The 20,530-nt window shown below is 43.4% G+C and overlaps 1 protein-coding gene across 2 annotated transcripts in view; it reads left to right on the top strand.

Moving 5' to 3' along the window:
* Positions 1–958: 958 nt before the first annotated feature.
* Positions 959–20,530, top strand: part of CDK8 (cyclin-dependent kinase 8) — a 58,054-nt gene continuing 38,482 nt past the window's right edge. For both annotated transcript variants that reach the window (XM_015413824.1, XM_015413823.1), the window contains exon 1: positions 959–1,086. In XM_015413824.1, the coding sequence (XP_015269310.1) occupies positions 959–1,086 (128 nt within the window). The remainder of the gene's footprint in view (positions 1,087–20,530) is intronic.

Here is a 20,530-nt window from a genome sequence, read left to right as displayed (position 1 = left end):
GTCTAAAAAAAATGTTGTCCAATTCCACTGGCCCGCCCTTATCCCTAATTTAGATTAAAACTAGCAGCGCCACCTTGACGACTGCTGCCGTTAGAGTCTCTGACTACAACTCCCAGGAAACCCACGCAGCGGCCCCTTGCCAAGACGTCCACTCCCCATGCATGGGCGGACGGCAGCACGGTGTGACTACAACTCCCAAGATGCACTTGATAACCCTACCATGAAGATAGCTCCAGGTGGGCAGCCGTATTGGTCTGAAAAAGCAATAGAAGAAAGTTTGAGTCCAGTAGCACCTTTTCATTGTATCTGAGGAAGTGTGCGTGCACGCGAAAGCGCATGCCTTGAATAAAACCTTGTTGGTCTTAACGGTGCGACTGGACTCAAACTTTGATAACCCAATCGTAAATTTCGACTACACTTCCCAAGCTTCCATTCGGCAACCGGGGTGGTGGGTGGGATGATGCGGTGCATGGTGGGAGGCGCAGACTAAGAGCCGGTAGGATTCCACGTGGTGCGCGCGCTCTCTAGTACCGAGAGAGCCAGAGAAAGAGTAGAGCCTGGGAAGAGGAGGAGGGGCTCTTTTTTTTTTTGCGACGCTCTCCTTTTGCAGCAGTGTGGTCAGGCGCGGCTGCCGTATTCCGAGTCGCGAGATACCGGCTGTTGTGCGGCTCGGCTCTTTCGCCGGCTGAGGGGAGAAGGCAGAAGAAGGAGGCGAAGGAATAAATCCCCTACCCCCCCCCCCCGCACCGCCTACTCCCCTCAGTCCCCGCCGCGCGGCAGCCGCCCTCCCTCGCCTCCCCCCACCTGGATGGTCCGCGTCGCGGCTGCGGGGCCTCCTCGTCGTCGTCGTCCTCCTCCTCCCCCCTGGTGCCTGCGGCGGTGGCGGCGGCGACGGGCGGGGGCTCCGCAGGGCGGAGTGTCGTGTGAAGGCGGCGGCGGGTCCGGACTCTGAATGAAGATGGACTATGACTTCAAGGTGAAGCTGACCGGGGAGCGCGAGCGCGTGGAAGACCTCTTCGAGTACGAGGGCTGCAAGGTGGGCAGGGGGACCTACGGGCACGTCTACAAGGCCAAGAGGAAAGACGGGTGAGTGATGGGGCGGGCGGGCATCCCTGGGGCTCGCAGTGGTCCCTTCACACACACCCTCCCCGGCGGCGTTGCCTTCCTCCGCTCCTTTAAGCGCCCGCCGCCGCCTTTCAGTCGTTGCCTTCCCTGCCTTGGACGGCTTTCTTGCCTGCCACGCTGTCTGCCGGGCCGTCGCTCTTCAGGGGTGGGCGTGTAGCGCTCAAGCGCTCTGCGGGACCCGGAGGAAGTTATGGGCTCGTCTGCAGCAGCCCCACCTCCCTGGCGCAGCGCGCTCTGATTTTAAGTACGCTCGTTGCAAGACTCCTGTATTCGTCTGAGGGTTGCACTCTGTGCGGCTTCGAAGCGAACGAGGCACTCCCGCGCCGAATAAAACCTGGAGTCCAGGTGGCATCTTAAAGGACTAGTATCAAAAGCAGCTATGTGCTGATGAAATAAGATCTCACTTAGAAAAGCTCGTGCTGAAATGAATGTAGGTTAGCCTTTAAAATTGCTTACTGGTCTTATGTTTTGGTTCTGCTACGAGACCGTCTGACATGGGTCCCCCACCTGTATTACCCCTACCTACTTCATTCTAGGTGGGCTTTCACCAGAGTACCTCTTCACAGGGTAAGCTGTGACTCCCTTTCTCCATGTTGCCCGTAGCATATTGCCTCTCAGGCTCCCTTCCCCATTTTGTAAAGCTGTTGATCATCTTCTGTCTCAGGGTTTTACTTCTTTCCCTCTTCCTTTAATCTGCATGAGCTCATTTGTTAGGAAGCTTGAATAGCTGACACCTACCGGCTATGTCTTCACAACCACTTGTGGTGACACATTAGAATTTGCTAATCGCACGTGCAAGCATGCGTGGGCAAAACTGACACTAAGGTTCCCCTAATAATGAATAAAAAGCATTAAGGAGTAACAGGTGTTAAATGATCTTCAGTTGTGTGCCCTGTCTCTTCCTGCTTATCTTCTTACAGTGGTTTTGTCTGTGGCTTTTCTTTTAACAATGCCTCCTGTCTCCTATGTTTCCATTAACACATTCTCCATCTCATACCTGCCCGGCTTAGTAACTGTGGTTTTATTCCTAGGATTTTTAAAAGCATTGCTCATTTTACATCCTGCAATTTACTATAGTAGATCCTTCAAATGACCGTTGGCAGATATCCAGCTGTAGCAATCCTCTTGTGTAACCTTTTGATAAGAAGAGTTTTCTTGGCTGAATACATTGCTTTACATATTGCAGAACCACAGTTTCTGTTTTTGCTAAGCTACCCTAGATTTTCTTGGCTTGTTCCATGATTTAGTAGTTTGTCACCATTTTGTATTTTATAGCTGTCTGCCTTTGTGATAAATATGCACCAACTGTCATCAGAGGTTTTGGGCATCATTTTCCAAAATATAGCCACCTGTTATGTGACCTTTTGTATGTGTGGTGGTAAAGTGCCAGTGGAAAGGCATGTAGGACTGACTCACTATGTATCTCCGATGAAATGGGCTCAAGGCTATGAAAGTTAGTGCTAGAATGAAAATGGGTGGGTCTTTAAGGTGCCACAAGACTCCTGCATATTTTGGAGTAACACGTAAGGCTGGAACTGCTATGTAGCCCCCTTGGGTTAGAGGTGAGAGGTAATTGTCATTGCATGTGCTATCATGCTCACCAGCAACATGAACTTTGGGTTGTAAAAGGTTTGTACAAATCTACCCTATTACTAGAAAAATCTTGCACTGCAGAAACTGTAATCTAACCTGTGCTCTCAAAATATTTGTTGGTTTTAAGGGCGAACCGGTGTGTGTGACTGCTCAGACAGCTTAATCGTTACAGAGAACTGGGAAGTCTATTCTGTGTGCTGAATAATACAGCTTTTTTCCGTTCAATTGAAAATAATGGTTAATCTTACATGGCTGTGCTACAACATGAGCAGTTTTAATTCGGAAAGCAAGAGTTGAAATATCAGGCTATTGAGTTTAAGCTCTGTTAAATTATTTTTTTAAAAAATCAGAAAAGGAGAATATAAATTCATTTGAATCATCAGAGAGAATCATCTGGTGATTACTCATGCATTGCATGTCCAAGACAATTGTATATCAAAAGGGATAGCTATTGATAAGAAATAATTTAAAATATAGTTGCAAATAGCATTTGTGTCACAGTTGTTAGTATACAACAGATCGTTGTTTTCAATTTTAAATACATTTCCAGCATCAGTTATAAGGTTTTGCTCACTTCTGCTTGAGTGCTGCAATTTATTTAGATGAAAAAGTTCTATTGGTTTTTTGAGGTTACTTTCCTGTTTTTATTCATTTGTTCTGTAGTATTTAACAGTTCAAACACTGGGTAGTAAAATTTCTGATTGAATCTGCAAAGAGATGAATGCTTGTGGTGGTGAGAAAAACCCAAAGGAGCATATTGGTCTCACTTGTAGCGCCATCCATTTTGATACGATTGTGCCGATAAGTGGGTGGTGTGATGTTGCCACAGCTGTATGGTTCTCAGGTTCTTCTGTTGTATCCCTTAATTTCTTCAAAATCTCCTTACTATCATGTGGACCAGCAAGGTGCCTATCAGTTTTTGACTGCTGTTAGTATATAAAATCATGCCTTAATTAATCCTGTGTGCTTTCTGGTATTGGTTTCTATGTGGATAATAGAGCCACTCAGTATTGTGAACTTAATTGCTGTTGACTTATCAAAAAGAATATTTCTAAGAGCTAGTGTTTCATTGCTCGTCTATAAATACTGACTGATCAGTCTTATTCTAGATCATTTTGTCTTTGCAAACTTCATTTTACTAGTTTTTTTAACCTTAAAACAGTCATAACAGTGTGCATTGTTTCATTTTTGCCCGCTAGATTTTTGAAAACAGTAGTCGTCAGTGTAAAAAAAAAGATGTAACTGCATTAAATCTTTGGCTTTTTGAAGTTTAGCATACTATCCTCTAAGTATATACGCCAGTATAGCAAGTGCAATGAAAGTAGGGCAATCATGTGTGACTCTTTGCAATTTCTCATTTGTAGCTCCTATGAAACATCTACCATATTAGAGTTATGATGGGTTGCTTCAGCACAGTTGACTTCATTCTTCTCTGTCACTCTTCCTTTTCACCCAGTTATATGCCACTCATCTGTTGGTGGGTTTTTTCTGCCATAGTAGAGTGATCCCCTTTTGGAGCATAAGCTTAGACCTGAGGTAGGTTGGAGTATTTCCATGACAGTGTACTTTTGACAGATTGGTACAGTTGTCTTTTGCATCAACATTTTGAATACATCTGATCTTCAGGAAGAAGTATGAGTGGTTGCTTGCCTTTACAGATATGCAATGAATTTCAGCTGCTGTTCCATTAGAGAGCTTTCCTGGTTGATTTATGATTATGCAAAACAGTGAAACTCAAAGGCAGGTGGAAACGTAGGTTACCTCCTTTTCATGCCTGTTTATGAAAATATGTAGTTCAGTACTGAAAACTGAAAATTAAATTTATCCAAAATTGATCAGAGGTGTGTGACTGTTCATCACCCTTTTTGTGAACCATTTATTTCTTGCAAATGGTATAATTACATGTTCAAACTATCCAAAATGAGTTTGTGTAGAGTCACTCCAGCATTTTAGCTGTAAATCAGAGGTAGGAAACCCCTGGCATGTAGCTGTGTGCCAGTTCATCTTACTTGGCAACTCTAGTGGGCCAAGTGCTCTGGGAGATGATGATGGATGTGGCTTATGCCTGTCATTATCTGCCTGACACACGCAGCCGCCAGCCAGGTGTTAGTACTAGGTGTTAGTGTGCTGCTGCTGTGAATTTGCTTATTCCAGTCAGTCTGGCCAAGCACAACCCTCTTCTCTCTGTGTGTTGGTATACCAATATCTTTGCAGGTATATGCTGCAGTTTTTTTGGCTCTTACGCAGGAATAGTTTGCTTACCCCCGCCATAAACATAAGAACATAAGAGAAGCCAATGTTGGATCAGGCCAGTGGCCCATCCAGTCCAACACTCTGTCACACAGTGGCCTAAAATGCTAGGTGCCATCAGGAGGTCCATCAGTGGGGCCAGGACACTACAAGCCCTCCCACTGTTGCCCCCCCAAGCACCAAGAATACTGAGCATCCCTTGCCCCAGACCAAGACTTACCTATATCTTGTGGCTAATAGCTATTGATGGACCTCTGCTCCGTATGTTTATCCAGTTCCGTCTTGAAGCTCTCCATGCTTGTAGCGGCCCCAACTCCTGTGGCAGTGAATTCTATATGTTAATCACATGGAAGCATGAAGAAGTACTTCCTTGGTATCAATGACTTCTGCAACCTCTATGAAACTGACCTGATTTTAGGGACTTTGTTAGAGCACTGTTCCAGTTCAGCTTGATAGTGCATCAAGTCTGTTGTTTTGGGTAGATTTGATTTCAGATAACTGCAGAAGTACTACTGTTCTTCAAGCATTCTTAATATTTTGAATCATTTAATGGTACCAGAGACTATATTATTCCATAGCACCAAATATTGTTAGAGCAAAATAAGAATGTCTGTGTTTGGCTCAGTACGGATTATTGGTATTGCAGGCAGCTCAAGGTTGCTGTTTGTAATGTTTCAGTGATTGTTTTCTGGATTGACTCTTGGTATATAATGCATCAAAGTATTCTGGCAATGGTGTTCACGCTGTTAATATATCAACACATATTAAGGTGCCCTGAAGCTTTCCTTTTCTAGGAAAGGCATTCCCCCCCCCCCAACCAATCTTGCTCTGGGCTTGCTTTGTGTTACATGTTACAGATGTTTGACTTTACTTTCTGTGTTCTTTCAGAATGACTAGTATAAGAGGTTTGTTGTGTTCTGACTTTTTACAAATGAACTGTAAAAGTAGTTTTTTAAAAATGGGTTCACCTCATTACCTATACTTCAGGGAACTGTCTCTATATTTCAGGGAACTGTCTCTAATGCTTCAAAGACGGTTGTTTTTCTGACAGGTGATAGCTTTGTAAACTGTAACCAGAACCCATGAAACTACTCCATTCTGGGTCAAACCCTTGGTCTGTTAAGGTCAGTATTGTCTACTCTGACTGACAACAGCTTTCCAGAGTCTCTGGAAGAGGTCTTTCCTATCACCTACTACATGATCCCGTTTAACTGGAGATGCCAGGGACTGAACCTGAGACCTTCTGCATGCAAAGCAGATGCTTGGCTACTGAACCATGGTCCCTCCCCAAGGGATCCATACACTTATATCTGTCAGGGTGTAAATGTAGATGGGATTATTTTCCAGTGTCACTTGTATCCAGGGTATAAAGTTTAATCATGAAGGTTTTAATCATTGCTGGTCTGTCCAGTTGGGCTTTGGTTCAACCATTAATATGTCTAGGCTGCCTCGACTACCTCTAAGTGATGTAGGGCAGTGGTGGAGACCAAGGGAAAAGTGTCTTGCCTGATGAAAGTTAAGTTTGACTAGGGTTTGCTAATTAAAATTTTGGGTTCTCCTTTGTGGTAGATGGCTGAGGGAGTCTGCCTCGACATAGTGTCTCTTGGGTGCTCATTTAGTGCCCCTGAAACCCTCAAGCTGCCATAGCACTGTGTATGTCTTGCCTTGATCTTCTTTTTTACCTACTAAGCAGACGTTGTTGTCATATTAACCTAAGTCATGAATAATTGCTTCATTGATAAGATAAGACCATAATTTTAAAAACTCCACTGAAAATTATTGCAAAAAACAGTATGTGAAATGAATATGGGGGAAAGCCGACAGGAGACTAAAAGTCTCTGGTTCGGGTTGGCTCATCTCAGAGAGATGAGGGGGTACCTGTTGCTTTTCTACAGGGAGGTGGATTGAAATTGTCCACTGAGACCATGGCTAGTGGCATGGACTGCCTGACAAGGTCTCGAGATAGCAAGAGGAAGGTGGCAGGCTTAACCAGTATGGGAAATTACAGCTGTTTCTATACAAATGCTCGAAGTGTCCGAGGTAAAATCAGGGAGTTGGAGTGCTTGGTGTCGGAGGGAAAAATAGACATTGTGGGTATTTCAGAAACTTGGTGGGATGAGGAAAATCAGTGGGATACGGTGATTCCCGGTTATATATTATATCGGAAGGATAGGGGGGGAAGGGTTGGAGGTGGGGTGGCTCTGTATGTCAGAGAGGGTATAAAGTCCAGAAAGATTGAGAGGCTAAGAGAATTGGATTCGCTTCTGGAAGTTCTGTGGGTTGAAATAGTGGGGCCAAAAGGAAACTTAACACTGGGAGTTTGTTATCGCCCACCGGATCAAAAGATAGAGGAGGATTATAAAATGATGAATGAATTAAAGATAGCAGCTAGACAAAAACACTGTGTCGTAATAGGTGATTTTAACTACCCACACATTGATTGGGTCAATATGTGTTCTAGTCGAGAGAAAGAGATTGAGTTTCTAGACACTCTAAATGACTGTGCTATGGAGCAGATGGTCATGGAACCTACCAGGGGAGAGGCGATCCTTGATTTGGTCCTAAGTAACACTCAAGACCTGGTGAGAGATGTAAAAGTGATTGCACCGCTTGGGAACAGTGATCATAATGTTGTTGAGTTCAACATTTGTACAAATAGGGAATTGGCCAAAAAGACTCACACAACCACTTTTAACTTTAAAAGGGGTAATTTTTCTGATATGAGGGGACATGTGGGGAGGAAACTGAAGGGAAAAGTAGAAAGGGTCAAAACCATTGGGGAAGCTTGGAAACTGTTTAAAACTACAATTCTAGAAGCTCAAATAAAATATATTCCGCAGGTTAGGAAAGGCACAAACAGGTATAAGAAAAAGCCTACATGGTTAACAAACAAAGTAATGGAAGCTGTAAAAGGTAAAAAGGATTCCTTTAAGCGGTGGAAAGCTAGTCACAGTGAGGCTGATAAAACAGAACACAGGCTATGGCAAATAAAATGCAAGTCTGTGGTCAGGCATGCAAAAAGGGAATATGAGGAGCATATAGCAAAAAATGTAAAGACCAACAATAAAACTTTCTTCAAATACATTAGAAACAGGAAACCAGCCAGGGAGGCAGTGGGGCCCTTGGATGACCAAGGGGTAAAAGGAGTACTGAAGGATGATAGGGAAATGGCTGAGAAGCTAAATGCATTTTTTGCCTCCGTCTTCACTGTGGAAGATGAGAGGTGCTTGCCCACTCCAGAGCCGCTGAGTTCGGGAGGGGTGTTGAAAGACCTGAGTCAGATTGAGGTGACGAGAGAGGAGGTCCTAAAACTGATAAACAACTTAAAAACTGATAAATCACCAGGCCCAGATGGCATACATCCAAGAGTTCTGAAAGAACTCAATTGTGAACTTGTGGATCTCCTGACAAAAATATGTAATCTCTCCTTAAAATCAGCCTCCATTCCTGAGGACTGGAAGGTAGCTAATGTCACTCCCATCTTTAAAAAGGGTTCCAGAGGAGATCCGGGAAATTACAGGCCAGTCAGTCTGACGTCGATACCGGGTAAATTGGTGGAAACCATTATTAAGGAAAGAATTAGTAGGCACATAGATGAACAAAACCTATTGAGGCAGACTCAGCACGGTTTCTGTAAGGGAAGATCTTGTCTCACTAACCTGTTAGTGTTCTTTGAGGGGGTGAACAAACATGTGGACAAGGGGGATCCAATAGATATTGTTTACCTTGACTTCCAGAAAGCTTTTGATAAAGTTCCTCATCAAAGGCTCCTAAGCAAGCTCAAAAATCATGGGATAAAAGGACAAGTCCTTTTATGGATCAAAAACTGGCTAATTAATAGAAAACAGAGAGTGAGTATAAATGGGCAGTTCTCCCAGTGGAGGGGTGTAAGCAGTGGGGTACCACAGGGATCAGTACTTGGTCCACTGCTTTTTAACTTGTTCATTAATGATTTGGAGATGGGAGTAAGCAGTGAAGTGGCTAAATTTGCGGATGATACGAAGTTGTTCAGGGTGGTGAAAACCAGTGAGGATTGTGAGGCACTCCAAAGGGATCTGTCAAAGTTGGGCGAGTGGGCGTCAACATGGCAAATGGGGTTCAATGTGGCCAAGTGCAAGGTGATGCACATTGGAGCCAAAAATCCTAACTATAAATACACGTTGATGGGGTCTGAACTGGCAGAGACAGATCAAGAGAGAGATCTTGGAGTTGTAGTAGATAACTCACTGAAAATGTCGAGACAGTGTGTGACTGCAATAAAGAAGGCCAATGCTATGCTGGGGATTATTAGGAAGGGTATTGAAAACAGATCAGCCAATATCATAATGCCCCTATATAAATCAATGGTGCGACCTCATTTGGAATACTGTGTGCAGTTCTGGTCACCACACCTTAAAAAGGATATTATAGCTTTGGAAAAAGTGCAGAAAAGGGCAACTCGAATGATAAAAGGGTTGGAACACTTTCCCTATGAGGAAAGGTTAAGGCGCTTAGGGCTCTTTAGCTTGGAGAAACGACGACTGAGGGGTGACATGATTGAGGTTTATAAGATTATGCATGGGAAAGAGCAGGTAGAGAAAGAGGTACTTTTCTCCCTTTCTCACAATACAAGAACCCGTGGGCACTCCATGAAATTGCTGAGCGGTCGGGTTAGAACGGATAAGAGGAAGTACTTCTTCACCCAAAGAGTGATTAACACTTGGAATTCACTGCCACAGGAAGTGGTGGTGGCTACAAGCATGGACGGCTTCAAAAGGGAATTAGATAAGCATATGGAGCAGAGGTCCATCAGTGGCTATTAGCCACAAGGTATAGATAGGGACTCTGGGGCAAGTGATGCTCTGTCATCTTGGTGCTTGGGGGGGTCAACAGTGGGAGGGCTTCTAATGTCCTGGCCCCACTGGTGGACCTCCTGATGGCACTGGTATTTCTGGCCACTGTGGGATACAGAGTGTTGGACTGGATGGGCCTTTGGCCTGATCCAACATTGGCATCTCTTATGTTCTTACGAATATAGGTTTGGTATCGAAATCCATAATTGTACAGGTTAACTAGGTTTTGAGGTTAGAAATGCCATGTGTATTCCAGTGTACTGTTAACTGTAATTTATGCCAGTCTTTCTTAGAACAACTGTGCCCATTATATATCCTGGTGAAAAGACTTATTTTCAGGGGGGAAAGGTGTATTTGTTACTGGGGAGAATTCATATTTGCCTCTGTACTGTAATCTGAGTAACTCTAGTGAGACTTTTCAACCTTTGTGAGATTCATATGTGTAGAATCATTAGTTTTAAATACTGTCAGTGGTATTTTATGTGGCTTATATAAATGCTGGTTATTTAAAAGTGCTCTCTTGATACAATATATGGGTTGTCTCCTACTACTGTATGCAGCGAGGGGCAACACATTACACCAGTGTAAGAGCTTCTCGCTCTAATGAAATACACTGCCAGTCAAACAACCCACTTTAAGGTTAGTGAGGATGCATAACCTGTATTTCTTGGCTTGTTAGAATGTGATCCTTTTAAAAGCAATATCATTACAAGCAGTGTGGTGCAGTGGTTCAGTTGTTGGACTTGGCTTGGAAGACACAGGTTCACATCTTCACCTGGCCGTGCAGTTCACTGGGTGACCTTGGAGTCAAAAAGGAAAAGGAAATAGACAAAATTTCCCTCTGCTGTAGGCAGAAATTTAGCATGGGATGCACATTACCTTTCGCAGAGGAGAGCTTCTTTCTTTTGGAGAAAAGCTCTGCACTTAAGGGTTGTACCCAGCAACTCCATTCACCTAATTTCTCCCCTCACCTTACAAACTTATAAAGGACCTGGAAAAAGCAACTAAAGCAAGTGCCTTCCTAGTATTCTCATGACATAAATATCAAGCCTTTTCAAGGCTAGGCTCAAGACTTTCTAGCTAAAAATATCTCTTGTTATGATCGCCCTTGATGTTAAAGGTAAGACATTTTCCAACTTTTAGATCCATTTGTATCTCGCTTCTGGCTGGAGTGCAGGACAGAAACAACCTATGTCATCCTATCTGTATCAGAAGAGAAATGAGTAGTGTGGTCCTGCTGATTTTCCAGGAAAACCAAAATGCTTTTGAGTACAATCACTGATGGTATTCTGGGTTTCTGTTGAGGATTAGAAGTAAACGCACTGTAGTTAGAACCAATGTTCCCTCTAAGCTGAGTTAGTGTGAGCTAGCTCACTGTTTTTTAGCCTACAGCTCACACATTTTTGTCTTAGCTCAGGAAGGAGGGCTCCAGAGCAAGCTAATTTATGCCATAGCCGAATCGGTCGCTCACAACTTTAATGGCTGTAGCTCACAAAATAGAATTTTTGCTCACAAAACTCCACAGCTTAGAGGGAACATTGGTTAGAACCCGTGTGGTGTAATAGTGTGGAACTAATCTGGGAGATGCAGGTTTGAATCCTCACTCTGCTGTGGAAGCTTGCTGGGCCCGTTGTACACTCTTAGCCTAACCTTCCTCACAGGGGTGTTGTGAAGATAAAACAGAGGAGAGGAGAATGGTGTAAGCCTCCTGGGTTCTCATTGGAGAGAAAGTCAGGTTATAAATGAAATAGCCAAAATAAATGTAGTGTGATTTCACTGTTTTGCAGGGTAGTTCCAGAAGATGATGATGGGAAAACTACTGTTCCTCTGTATGGAGGGTCCTCAAGGTTGTTTGAAACAGTACATTAGGGAAAATAAGAATATTTAGAAGTGCAAGTTATTCTCGAACTGTAAGCAGTCACCTACTCTAATGATGAAAATTCTATCAAATTTATAGTCTCTAGCTCCTGAGAGTTCCAATAGGTTTCTCTATGCTAAACAAGGAATCTATTGTAACGTTAGCCAACAGTTCTGCTGTGCTAAACAAGCAGTCTACTGTAATGTTAGCCAACAATATCCGTCTAGTTGTAAAAATGTAAGCCTGGCTAAAAATCACTGAACATGCAATAACAATAAGCTTTCCTCAGTAATCACTGGCACTGTTAAAGCTAGCTTGCAGCTTATACAGATTTGCCTTATATTTTATGCTATCCTCAGTCTTCTGTTGTATACACCAAAAAGTTTCAACACTGAGCAACTATCTATGTGTATATTTAGTATCTGTCCTGTCCTAAAGTATTCATTAAATTACAGTGCAATCCTAGGAACACTCATAGGCAAGATCTCCACTGAGGAGATCTGAATGGGAATATTATGTCCCCTTGAGTAGCTAATGTAGTTGAAGCAAAATCCTTTCAGCGTTAAATTACAATGAGATCTTCTGTTGAAACTTCTTCCCATTCAGATTAACAGTTGCATCCTTTTCAGAAGGTTCAGTTAAAGACCATGGGTCTTCTTGGGCCAAGTATCTTGGACCTTATTGGAGTGCTGGATCAATAGACACTGACTTGTGCTGAAGAGTGACTATGGCCCCGGTCACACGAGAGGTTTTGGGCCGGGAGAGGGACGGATCAGGGGTGCAGCAAACGGACGCGATCCCACAGCAACATCTGGGGAGCGTGGCGTGCCTGTTCCCGATCTGGCCCTTCCACCCAAAACCCCGCATCAAAAATAAACCAACTACCTAGGTGGTTCTTCGGGAAAGGGCGCATCAAGGCCGACCGTGGGATCGCCGGCGCGTCCTTCTGCCGGCTCATCCCCGGCTCCTGGCCGAACTGCGCATGCTCAGAAATGTGCAGTTCGGCAGCCTCCCCCTCATGACTGTCACTTCCTCCCCGACATCTGATCGTGCTGGGGAGCAATGGCGCCGCGGCTCAGGGGATCCGTGGGATCCCGCCGCGGCGTGTCTATTTCGGTGAGGCTTTTAAAGGCTGCACTTTGCCCGGTTTTTTTCCTGCCGTGTGGCAGGGACCTCTATCAGTTTATCTCTGTATTACAGCAAACAATTGGAAATACATGACTAAATTTCCTACCTATCAAATGGAAGAGGCAAGGATCACCTTTTTTTTGCTCTCAAATCACAGCTGACTTATGGCATCCCCATAGGGTTTTCAAGACAAGAGACATTCAGAAGTGGTTTGCCATTGCCTGCCTCTGTGTAGCAACCCTGAACTTCTTTGTTAGTCTCCCATTCAAATACTAATGAGGACTGACTCTGCTTAGCTTCTAGCATCTGGGCTATCCAGTTTGGAGCAATTTTGAATTTTTAGTCAGTGACTAAAGTTTCAGAGTTTTTAAAAAATCAAGCTTTTATGCAATGGGATTTTGCATTTCTGAATAAAGATGCTTACTGTGATTCTTAACACAGTTTTTGTTCTCTCAAACTTTCAAATGCATGCATTGTGAAATTGTCCTATTTCTGATCAGGTTTCTTGAGAGAGTTTTAAAACCACAGGGGCTTGCTTCATCTGAAAGCTGGTGTGGAGGAAGTTGTACTTTGGAAAGCTAGCATGAAGGCAGGTACAAGATATAACACATTCTTTGACCACATCCTGAGAACAGCTTTTAGTGTTATCTTTGATCGCTCTTTTATAAGATGAAGGTTTTTATGGTTGAGATCCTAGATAAGGGCTGCATGGATTTTGCAATCAAGACTGATTTAACTTTCTAAGAATTATCTCATTGTAGTGCAAGAATATAATACACACTTGAAATTCTGTCCTAAGATCTTACAGTGGTGCATTTTGCATTGACTGTATGTTCACTGAGCTGCTCTAAAGTGCTCTGAGTCTCTTAAACATTTTGGGCCAGAAGCAAGTTTCACTGTGGCTAGAGACAGAATCTGTCTTCTGAGATCAGGCTTCCTTTCCCAGTGGAACCTAAGAGTACCTTGGTCAGGCCATTGGTCCCTCCAGTTGAGCATTGGGTTTTGCATAGTGGCTAACCAGACGGCCCCACAAGACCTACAAATACTGGATGGAGGCCAAAGCCTCCTCTGTTGCAGCCCTGTGGATTAGTATTTAGAAGGGTACTGCTTTTGAACACAGAAGTTCCATGCAGCTGTTGACAGACATATTCACCACAGTGACTGTCTTCCATGAACTTAGATGAAGATGGGTAGCCATGTTTTTCTGTAGCAGTAGAAAAGAGTAAGAGTCCGGTAGCACCTTAAAGACTAACACAAAACTACCATAAATTTTGCTAGTCTTTAAAGTGCTACTGTACAGTTACTCTTTTCTATTTCATGAACTTAATTTGCTTCTAAGTTCCCAGGAATCAGTGAAGGATTTCTCTGATTTAATGACATTCCAGGGTGGTTCTTAAACTATTCCTGCATGATTAAAAACTTTGAACTCTGTCTGTGATATGATTTATCTAATGAAGGGTGTTTTGACTCTTGAAAGTGCATACTTCAAAAGGCTTGTGGGTCTCTAAGGTGCTACTGCACTCAAGGCTAGCTGGACTATTCTGTGTCACTGCTTAGTTTCAGGTGTTCTAGCCTTCTAAAAATCTCCATGCATGGGAATTGTATGAAGCCAAGGATTTGATAATTTATGTGGGATCCTGGGAATCTTGGCTGCTGTTTAGTGGGGAAGGGTTTTCAGTGTTGCAGTGACTTGTGAAAATAGGCAGCAGATGCCACTTGGATCTTATTATCTTTAAACCACCCTTCCCTGTGGAACAGGGCTCAGGGCGGCGTACATCAGTTAAAACATACACATACTAAAATCAGAACTAAAATAAAAACAGTGGTTAACTTATTAACCTAATAAGATGGCATTAAAACTACCAATGTGCCACCGTCTCACGGGGGGCCGAGATAGGAAAAACAGGAGTGCTAGACAAATAGAAACCATCGCTGTCCTCAACTGAACGCCTGGAGGAACGTTCTCTGCCATGCATGCTCTGCAGAACTGCATTAAGTCCTGCAGGGCACAGAGTTCCACCAGGTTGGGGCCAGGACAGAAAACACTCTGGCCCTGGTTGAGGACAGCCAGATGTCTCTCAGGCTGAGGACTACTAGTAGATTCATTTATGCCAAGTCAGTTTGGTGTAGTGGTTCGCAGTGTAGAGCCCATTCGCGGGGAGGGTGGGGTATAAATGCAGTGCAATAAAATAAATAAAAGTAGTGGTTAAGTGCATGGACTCTAATCTGGGAGAACTGGGTTTCATTCCCCACTTGCACCTGGCTGGATGACCTTGGGCAAGCCGTAGTTCTGATAAGAACTTGAAAAAGAGCAGTTCTCAAAAGAGCTCTCTCAGCCCCACCTACCTCACAGGGTGTCTGCTGTGGGGAGGGGAAGGGAAAGGAGTTTGTAAGCTGCTCTGAGACACCTTTGGGTAGTGAAGGGCGGAGTATAAATCCAATCTTCTCTTCTCTTCAAGCGCAATGCTCTTCGGGGGGGGGGGTATACCAGGAGAGGTGGTCCCAAAGATACATGCGTCCCAGACCATTAAGGGCCTTGAAGGTTAGTACCAGAACCTTGAGCCTGATCCGGTACTCCACCTGGAGCCAGTGTAGCTCACACAGCACAGGTTGGATATGTGCCATATGCAGGGTCCCCTTGAGGACCCATGCTGCCGCATTCTGGACCAGCTGGAGTTTCCAGGTCAGTCTCAAGGGTAGCCCTATATAGAGTGAGTTACAGTAGCCTGGCGTGACCTGGTCCATGGGGTCGCGAAGAGTCGGACTCTACTGTGCGACTGAACAACAACAACAGTAGTCCAATCTGGAGGTGACCGTTGCATGGATTACCGTAGCTTGATTGGGGCGGGACAGGTAGACCATGTTCATATGACCAGCATACGTTGTTGGCTGAAAAGGTAAACTTCCAGAAAACTCAAACTATTTACAGTCAGCAACAGAGCCTTTGCTCATGATGCTCTCTAGACAGATGCCAAGATGACTGCAAAAGGCTGTGTTGTTCAGAGTTGAGCACTCTGTGCCCTGAATACTGCCATGCTGCCTCCCTCAGGAGGACACTCAGCCACATACTGCCGTTGATCATCACACAAACCTGTCCTCATATTATTGTGATAGTTCTTGCAAAATCATCAGATATCAAGTTTAAAATATATCTCACTATCTCAATGTAAGCATTCCAGGCATGGCTTACAGCTAAAGCTTAATTCTGATGGGTAGCCATGTTGGTCTGAAGCAGGAGAACAAAGTTTGAGTCCTGGGGCACCTTTGAGACCAACAAAGTTTTATTTAAGGGTCTAAGCTTCATTAAAACTTTGTTGGTCTTAAAGGTGCCACTGGACTCAAACTTTGTTCAGAATAAAATGAAATATTCCTGTATTGCTACCAACATTTCCCCAGGTTCTGAGTTCAGAATAATTTACTCTGTTATAATGCAAAATAAGTATATTATAATCTTCAGGCAGTGGGGGGGGCATGCAAGATGAAGCATTCCCTGCAGCAGCTGAGAGAAGTACATGTAGAACAAAGGCATAGGATCTAAGCCACTATTTTTAAATTTATACAAGAATTATTCCAATAAAAATAATTTCCCAATAAGGCTCTGAATGGGCTTGAATCTACCATTTAAACCATTTTTCTGACTATTGGAGGGGGAAAGTAATATTGGATATATTTTGACTAAATAAAAGTTAAAATAAATGTGCTAAACCAGATCAATGAGAAACTTTTCCCAGAAATTTTCCAGGATTTCTTTTTCTGCAAATTCCCTCCCCCCATCCTTCTCATGTCCTCTCACACCCACTGATCCTTAGGAGCAGTATTTCAAGGGTGTATCTGCAGCTGGAGGGAGGAAAGGCTGTTAAAGATGCTGGTAGCCAAGCTTGCTGAGCAAGGAGCTAGGGCTTGGCTTGCTTAGAAGCAAGCAGTGGTTTCCATTCCCATTAATTGAATAGTATTCCTTTGGTTAGAAGCAAGCAAAGAAGGATGGGACTTGGGGCCATGGATCAAAGATAAATGAGCAGTGCAATAGTCCTATCAGTGTATGGCCTGTATCTCAGTTTGGGCTGTTCTATTGTTTTACAGTTGCATTATCATTGTTTTTATTAATCTTTTGCCAGATGATTCTTCTAATTTCGTTGTTGCTGATCTTGGTTGTTTTATGGCTGTTATATTTTACTTACATTGTGAACTGTTGGGCAGCTTCATTCTGGAGAGAGGCAGCATAGGAGTGTGCGGAACAAACACTGATGAGCATATAGCCAGCAATCTAGAATGTTTAAGGGTGGGGTTCACTTGACACAGAGGGAATCATATAGCTATACAATCCAGGCTTAGAAAGTCATGCCAAATGGCAAAGACGAACAAGTCAGGTTTAATGTCTGCCAGAGTCTCAGTTCAGTCCTAAACGGGTCTATTCAGAATCTTACTCAGGTGTCTAATCAATGGGCTTTTTCCCAGGAAAGCGCTCTTAGGACTGCACCATCTGTCTCCAGGTGTGAAAGAGACTACTTCCAGTCCTAAAGAACTCAGCACTTGACATACAGAGAGGGAAAAAATGATTTGGTGTTCTTCTGTTTCAGAATATTTGTTTGAAAGTACGAGGTGCTTGTAGTTGCCAGTCAAGATGCATTGCTGCAGCTTCTATAAAAGTAGCAGGAAACTGATTATGAAGAGCAAGCATCATGATATTAGAAAGTCTGTAAAACAAACCTGAAATGACAGTCATGCACTGAGACAAGATACAGGCTTGCTCTCTGAAAGAGTAATTGTGTTTTGCTGATTCCCCATCAGACCTCCATCTCCCTCCTCATGCTTTTCTGGGAGTCCACTTACCCCCAAGAGGAGCATTTCAGAGGACATTCCACTCTGCAATGGGAGGCAGGAGACAGGAAGTGTCAGTTTGGTGACAGAAATCCCTCCGGTTAGCAGAGATTATCCATGGCAGTCCAAACTGCTATGAAAAGGAGGTAGATATATGCTAGGTATTCATACAGATACATTCACAAAGGAATGCATATAGAGGACATACTTCAAACAGGAATAATGTATTTGTTTACTGGCATAACCCCTGTTGGAATATTGTTTAACTTAATGTGCGTTATCTGATCTTGGTACTGAGTTGCAAGCTGTTAGCATGTTAAGTTGCTGGAAAAGTCCATACTACTCAAGCCAGATAGGATGGTTTGGATCTCTTATGCCCTGTGTTGTGATGGGGAAGACGAGTTTTTTAGGACAAGCATTTTCTCAGATACTATAAGGCAGTGGTTGTGAACCTATGGCATGTGTGCCAGAGGTGGCACTCAGAGCCCTCTCTGTGGGCACGAGTGCCATTGCCCCAGCCAGGCCCAGACCATCATTAAAGTGTGGAAATCTCTGCCAAATAATTTTAAGTAAATGAAGGCATTTGGGATTGCTTTCCTTACTTTGTTTGGATCATTTTATGTTAATGTATGAGTTGTTTTTTTCTAAACTAAAATCTCAGTATTCAGGTTAAATTGCCGTGTTGGCACTTTGCAATAAATAAGTGGGTTTGGGTTGCAGTTTGGGCACTCGGTCTCTAAAAGGTTCTCCATCACTGCTATAAGGGATCTGTCTATGCCACTTCTTTTGAGTAGCTAATATGCAGTAATGTCATTTCACAGAGGCCTTAAGCAGGTTTGGGGGAGGAACACATTGGGAGTAATTCTTATCTTTTCTTAGCACATAATGTTGCTTTTATTGGATAGAAATCTACGGTCCAAAAGCAAGGGTAGCAGCTTCTAATCAGACCGGTTTTCTTCTACTGTGGGAAGGTTTACAGCTTAACTTGAAGCACATGATTAATTTTAGTCCTGTAGAATCATCTTAAAATTTAAGCTTAATTTTTAGTCATCTTGATCATTATAGTTGTGTTTTTCAGCTGCTGCTGTATGTGCAAGCATGAATCGTTTGGGTCTGATTTATATAGATACTTCTTTCCCTGGGTTTAAGATGTTAGAAGGCCATGGAGAAGATTTGTACGGTACTCATAAGCATGGTATAAAATTTGAACTTTCGAGGGATAATGTTATCTGTGACTTATGGAGGTATTTGTGCTTTTTTTGGGGGGGGGAAATGCAGGTACTAATCATATGTGACCTTATATGCTCCTGTGATCAGTTTAAATGTATATGCAACAAGCAGATGATTTGTCTGATGTGTGTGCTATGCAAAGGTCATATTTTAATTTATCAGCAGGGAAGGTCTCCAACATGTGTTCAACAGCTTGTTGTGTTGTCTTTCATTTTCCCATCCCAGCAGCAGTTCCAGGCACCCTGATACTTGCTTGTAGAGTGTCTAAAGCTCTGAGGACCTTAGCCTATAAATGTTGCTATAGAATTTAAAAGAAGGAGGGAGGAAAGGGGGAGTCAGCCTTTAGAAGGAATGCCTTTCAAAACTTCTAGCATTTTTTTCTAGGATATGAGCTCTGCTGCAAACAGGGTTCAGTGGCTTCTGGCCCTCTTTTGCCTTTGTTGTGTACTTCTGCTCTCTCATGGGGGTGGGGGGACTGAAGTCAGGCAGGTGGCCGTGCTTGGCGGAGTGGGCAAAGGTAAGAGACTTTTCCCTGGGGCAGAGAGAAACCCAGAGAGGAAGAAACAAACAAACCTTTCAGTCTTCAAGCCAGTTTACAGTGTATAGGAATCATTCAGAGCACAAATAGAGTGCATTGTGACCGGTTTTATATTCAGGCTTGGTGTATAAACTATGTGCAGAGGATTATAACCCAGGTTTACTGAATCACTGAAGTGGGAGCTCCTGTTGGAAATCTATACACACATGGACACTCTGTGCTTGAGTTGAAAAGAGAATAATTCTTAGGTATTTTTCTTCCTTCACTTCTGTTCTACTTACGTAGTAGTCTGGTGGTAGCAGTTGGCCTGCCTTACCACATTAACTTAAAGAACGTTGAGTCTTTAAAAGCTTATGCTGTAGTACATGCCTTTATAGTGTTGGGTTCTTGTTTTTGTTGCCACAAAATTAACAGGGCTACCCCCACTGGAGCCCATTAGTTAGGCCTGGTTTGCTTACATTCAGCTAAATGAAAGGTGGGTTTGTTATTGCACAGGACAGGAAGGTCCTGCCCCAAGGAGCTTACAATCTAAAATTTGAGACAAGAAAGATGACAGGAAGGGGCGAGAAGATGGAAGTGGGGAAAAACTGAAGAATTTGTTGATTCCAGTGACATCATGTACACAGGCTTAGTTCCTGCAGGTGATGGGAACTAAGGGGGTCTGCAAAAGTTTTCAAGTTGTGCAGGGCTGTGCCTCTTCAGGAAAACATCTTCATGTGCAGAAAACATTTTGCACCCCATCTGAAAGAACAGGAGGAAGAAACAACTCTGTACCTTATTTGTAGCTAAATTATCTTCTTACCTGTTCATGTAGAGTTCATGTACCTGCTGAATTTAGGTATGGAGGAAAATGTCCTGTATCTTTAATAGAGGCTTTGTGTGTGACTGATGCTTTTTGTGGCATGGAAGCAATAGAGGTTTAATAGACCATGTGATGGGACGGGCTAGGTTCCACCTCTCTCCAAGAGCAGCCAGTAAGAACTGACAGAATGTTGAGAGGGGGAAGATTTGAAAAACAACCATTGAAAATGACAGGAATTAGTAGCAGAAAAGCAGACAGTGAAAAGGTGAAAAGGGTTTTTCTGGCTGAGGAGAACTGTATAAAAATCTGTTGAAAATAGTAAATTTGTAACTATAGGATCCGAGTTGTAGGTATAG

The sequence above is a fragment of the Gekko japonicus genome, unplaced genomic scaffold (genome assembly GCF_001447785.1).
Source record: "Gekko japonicus isolate JY-2015 unplaced genomic scaffold, Gekko_japonicus_V1.1 scaffold931, whole genome shotgun sequence".
Taxonomy (NCBI): domain Eukaryota; kingdom Metazoa; phylum Chordata; class Lepidosauria; order Squamata; family Gekkonidae; genus Gekko; species Gekko japonicus.
Note: the sequence above shows the minus strand (reverse complement) of the source record. Positions and strands in the feature narration are given on the sequence as shown.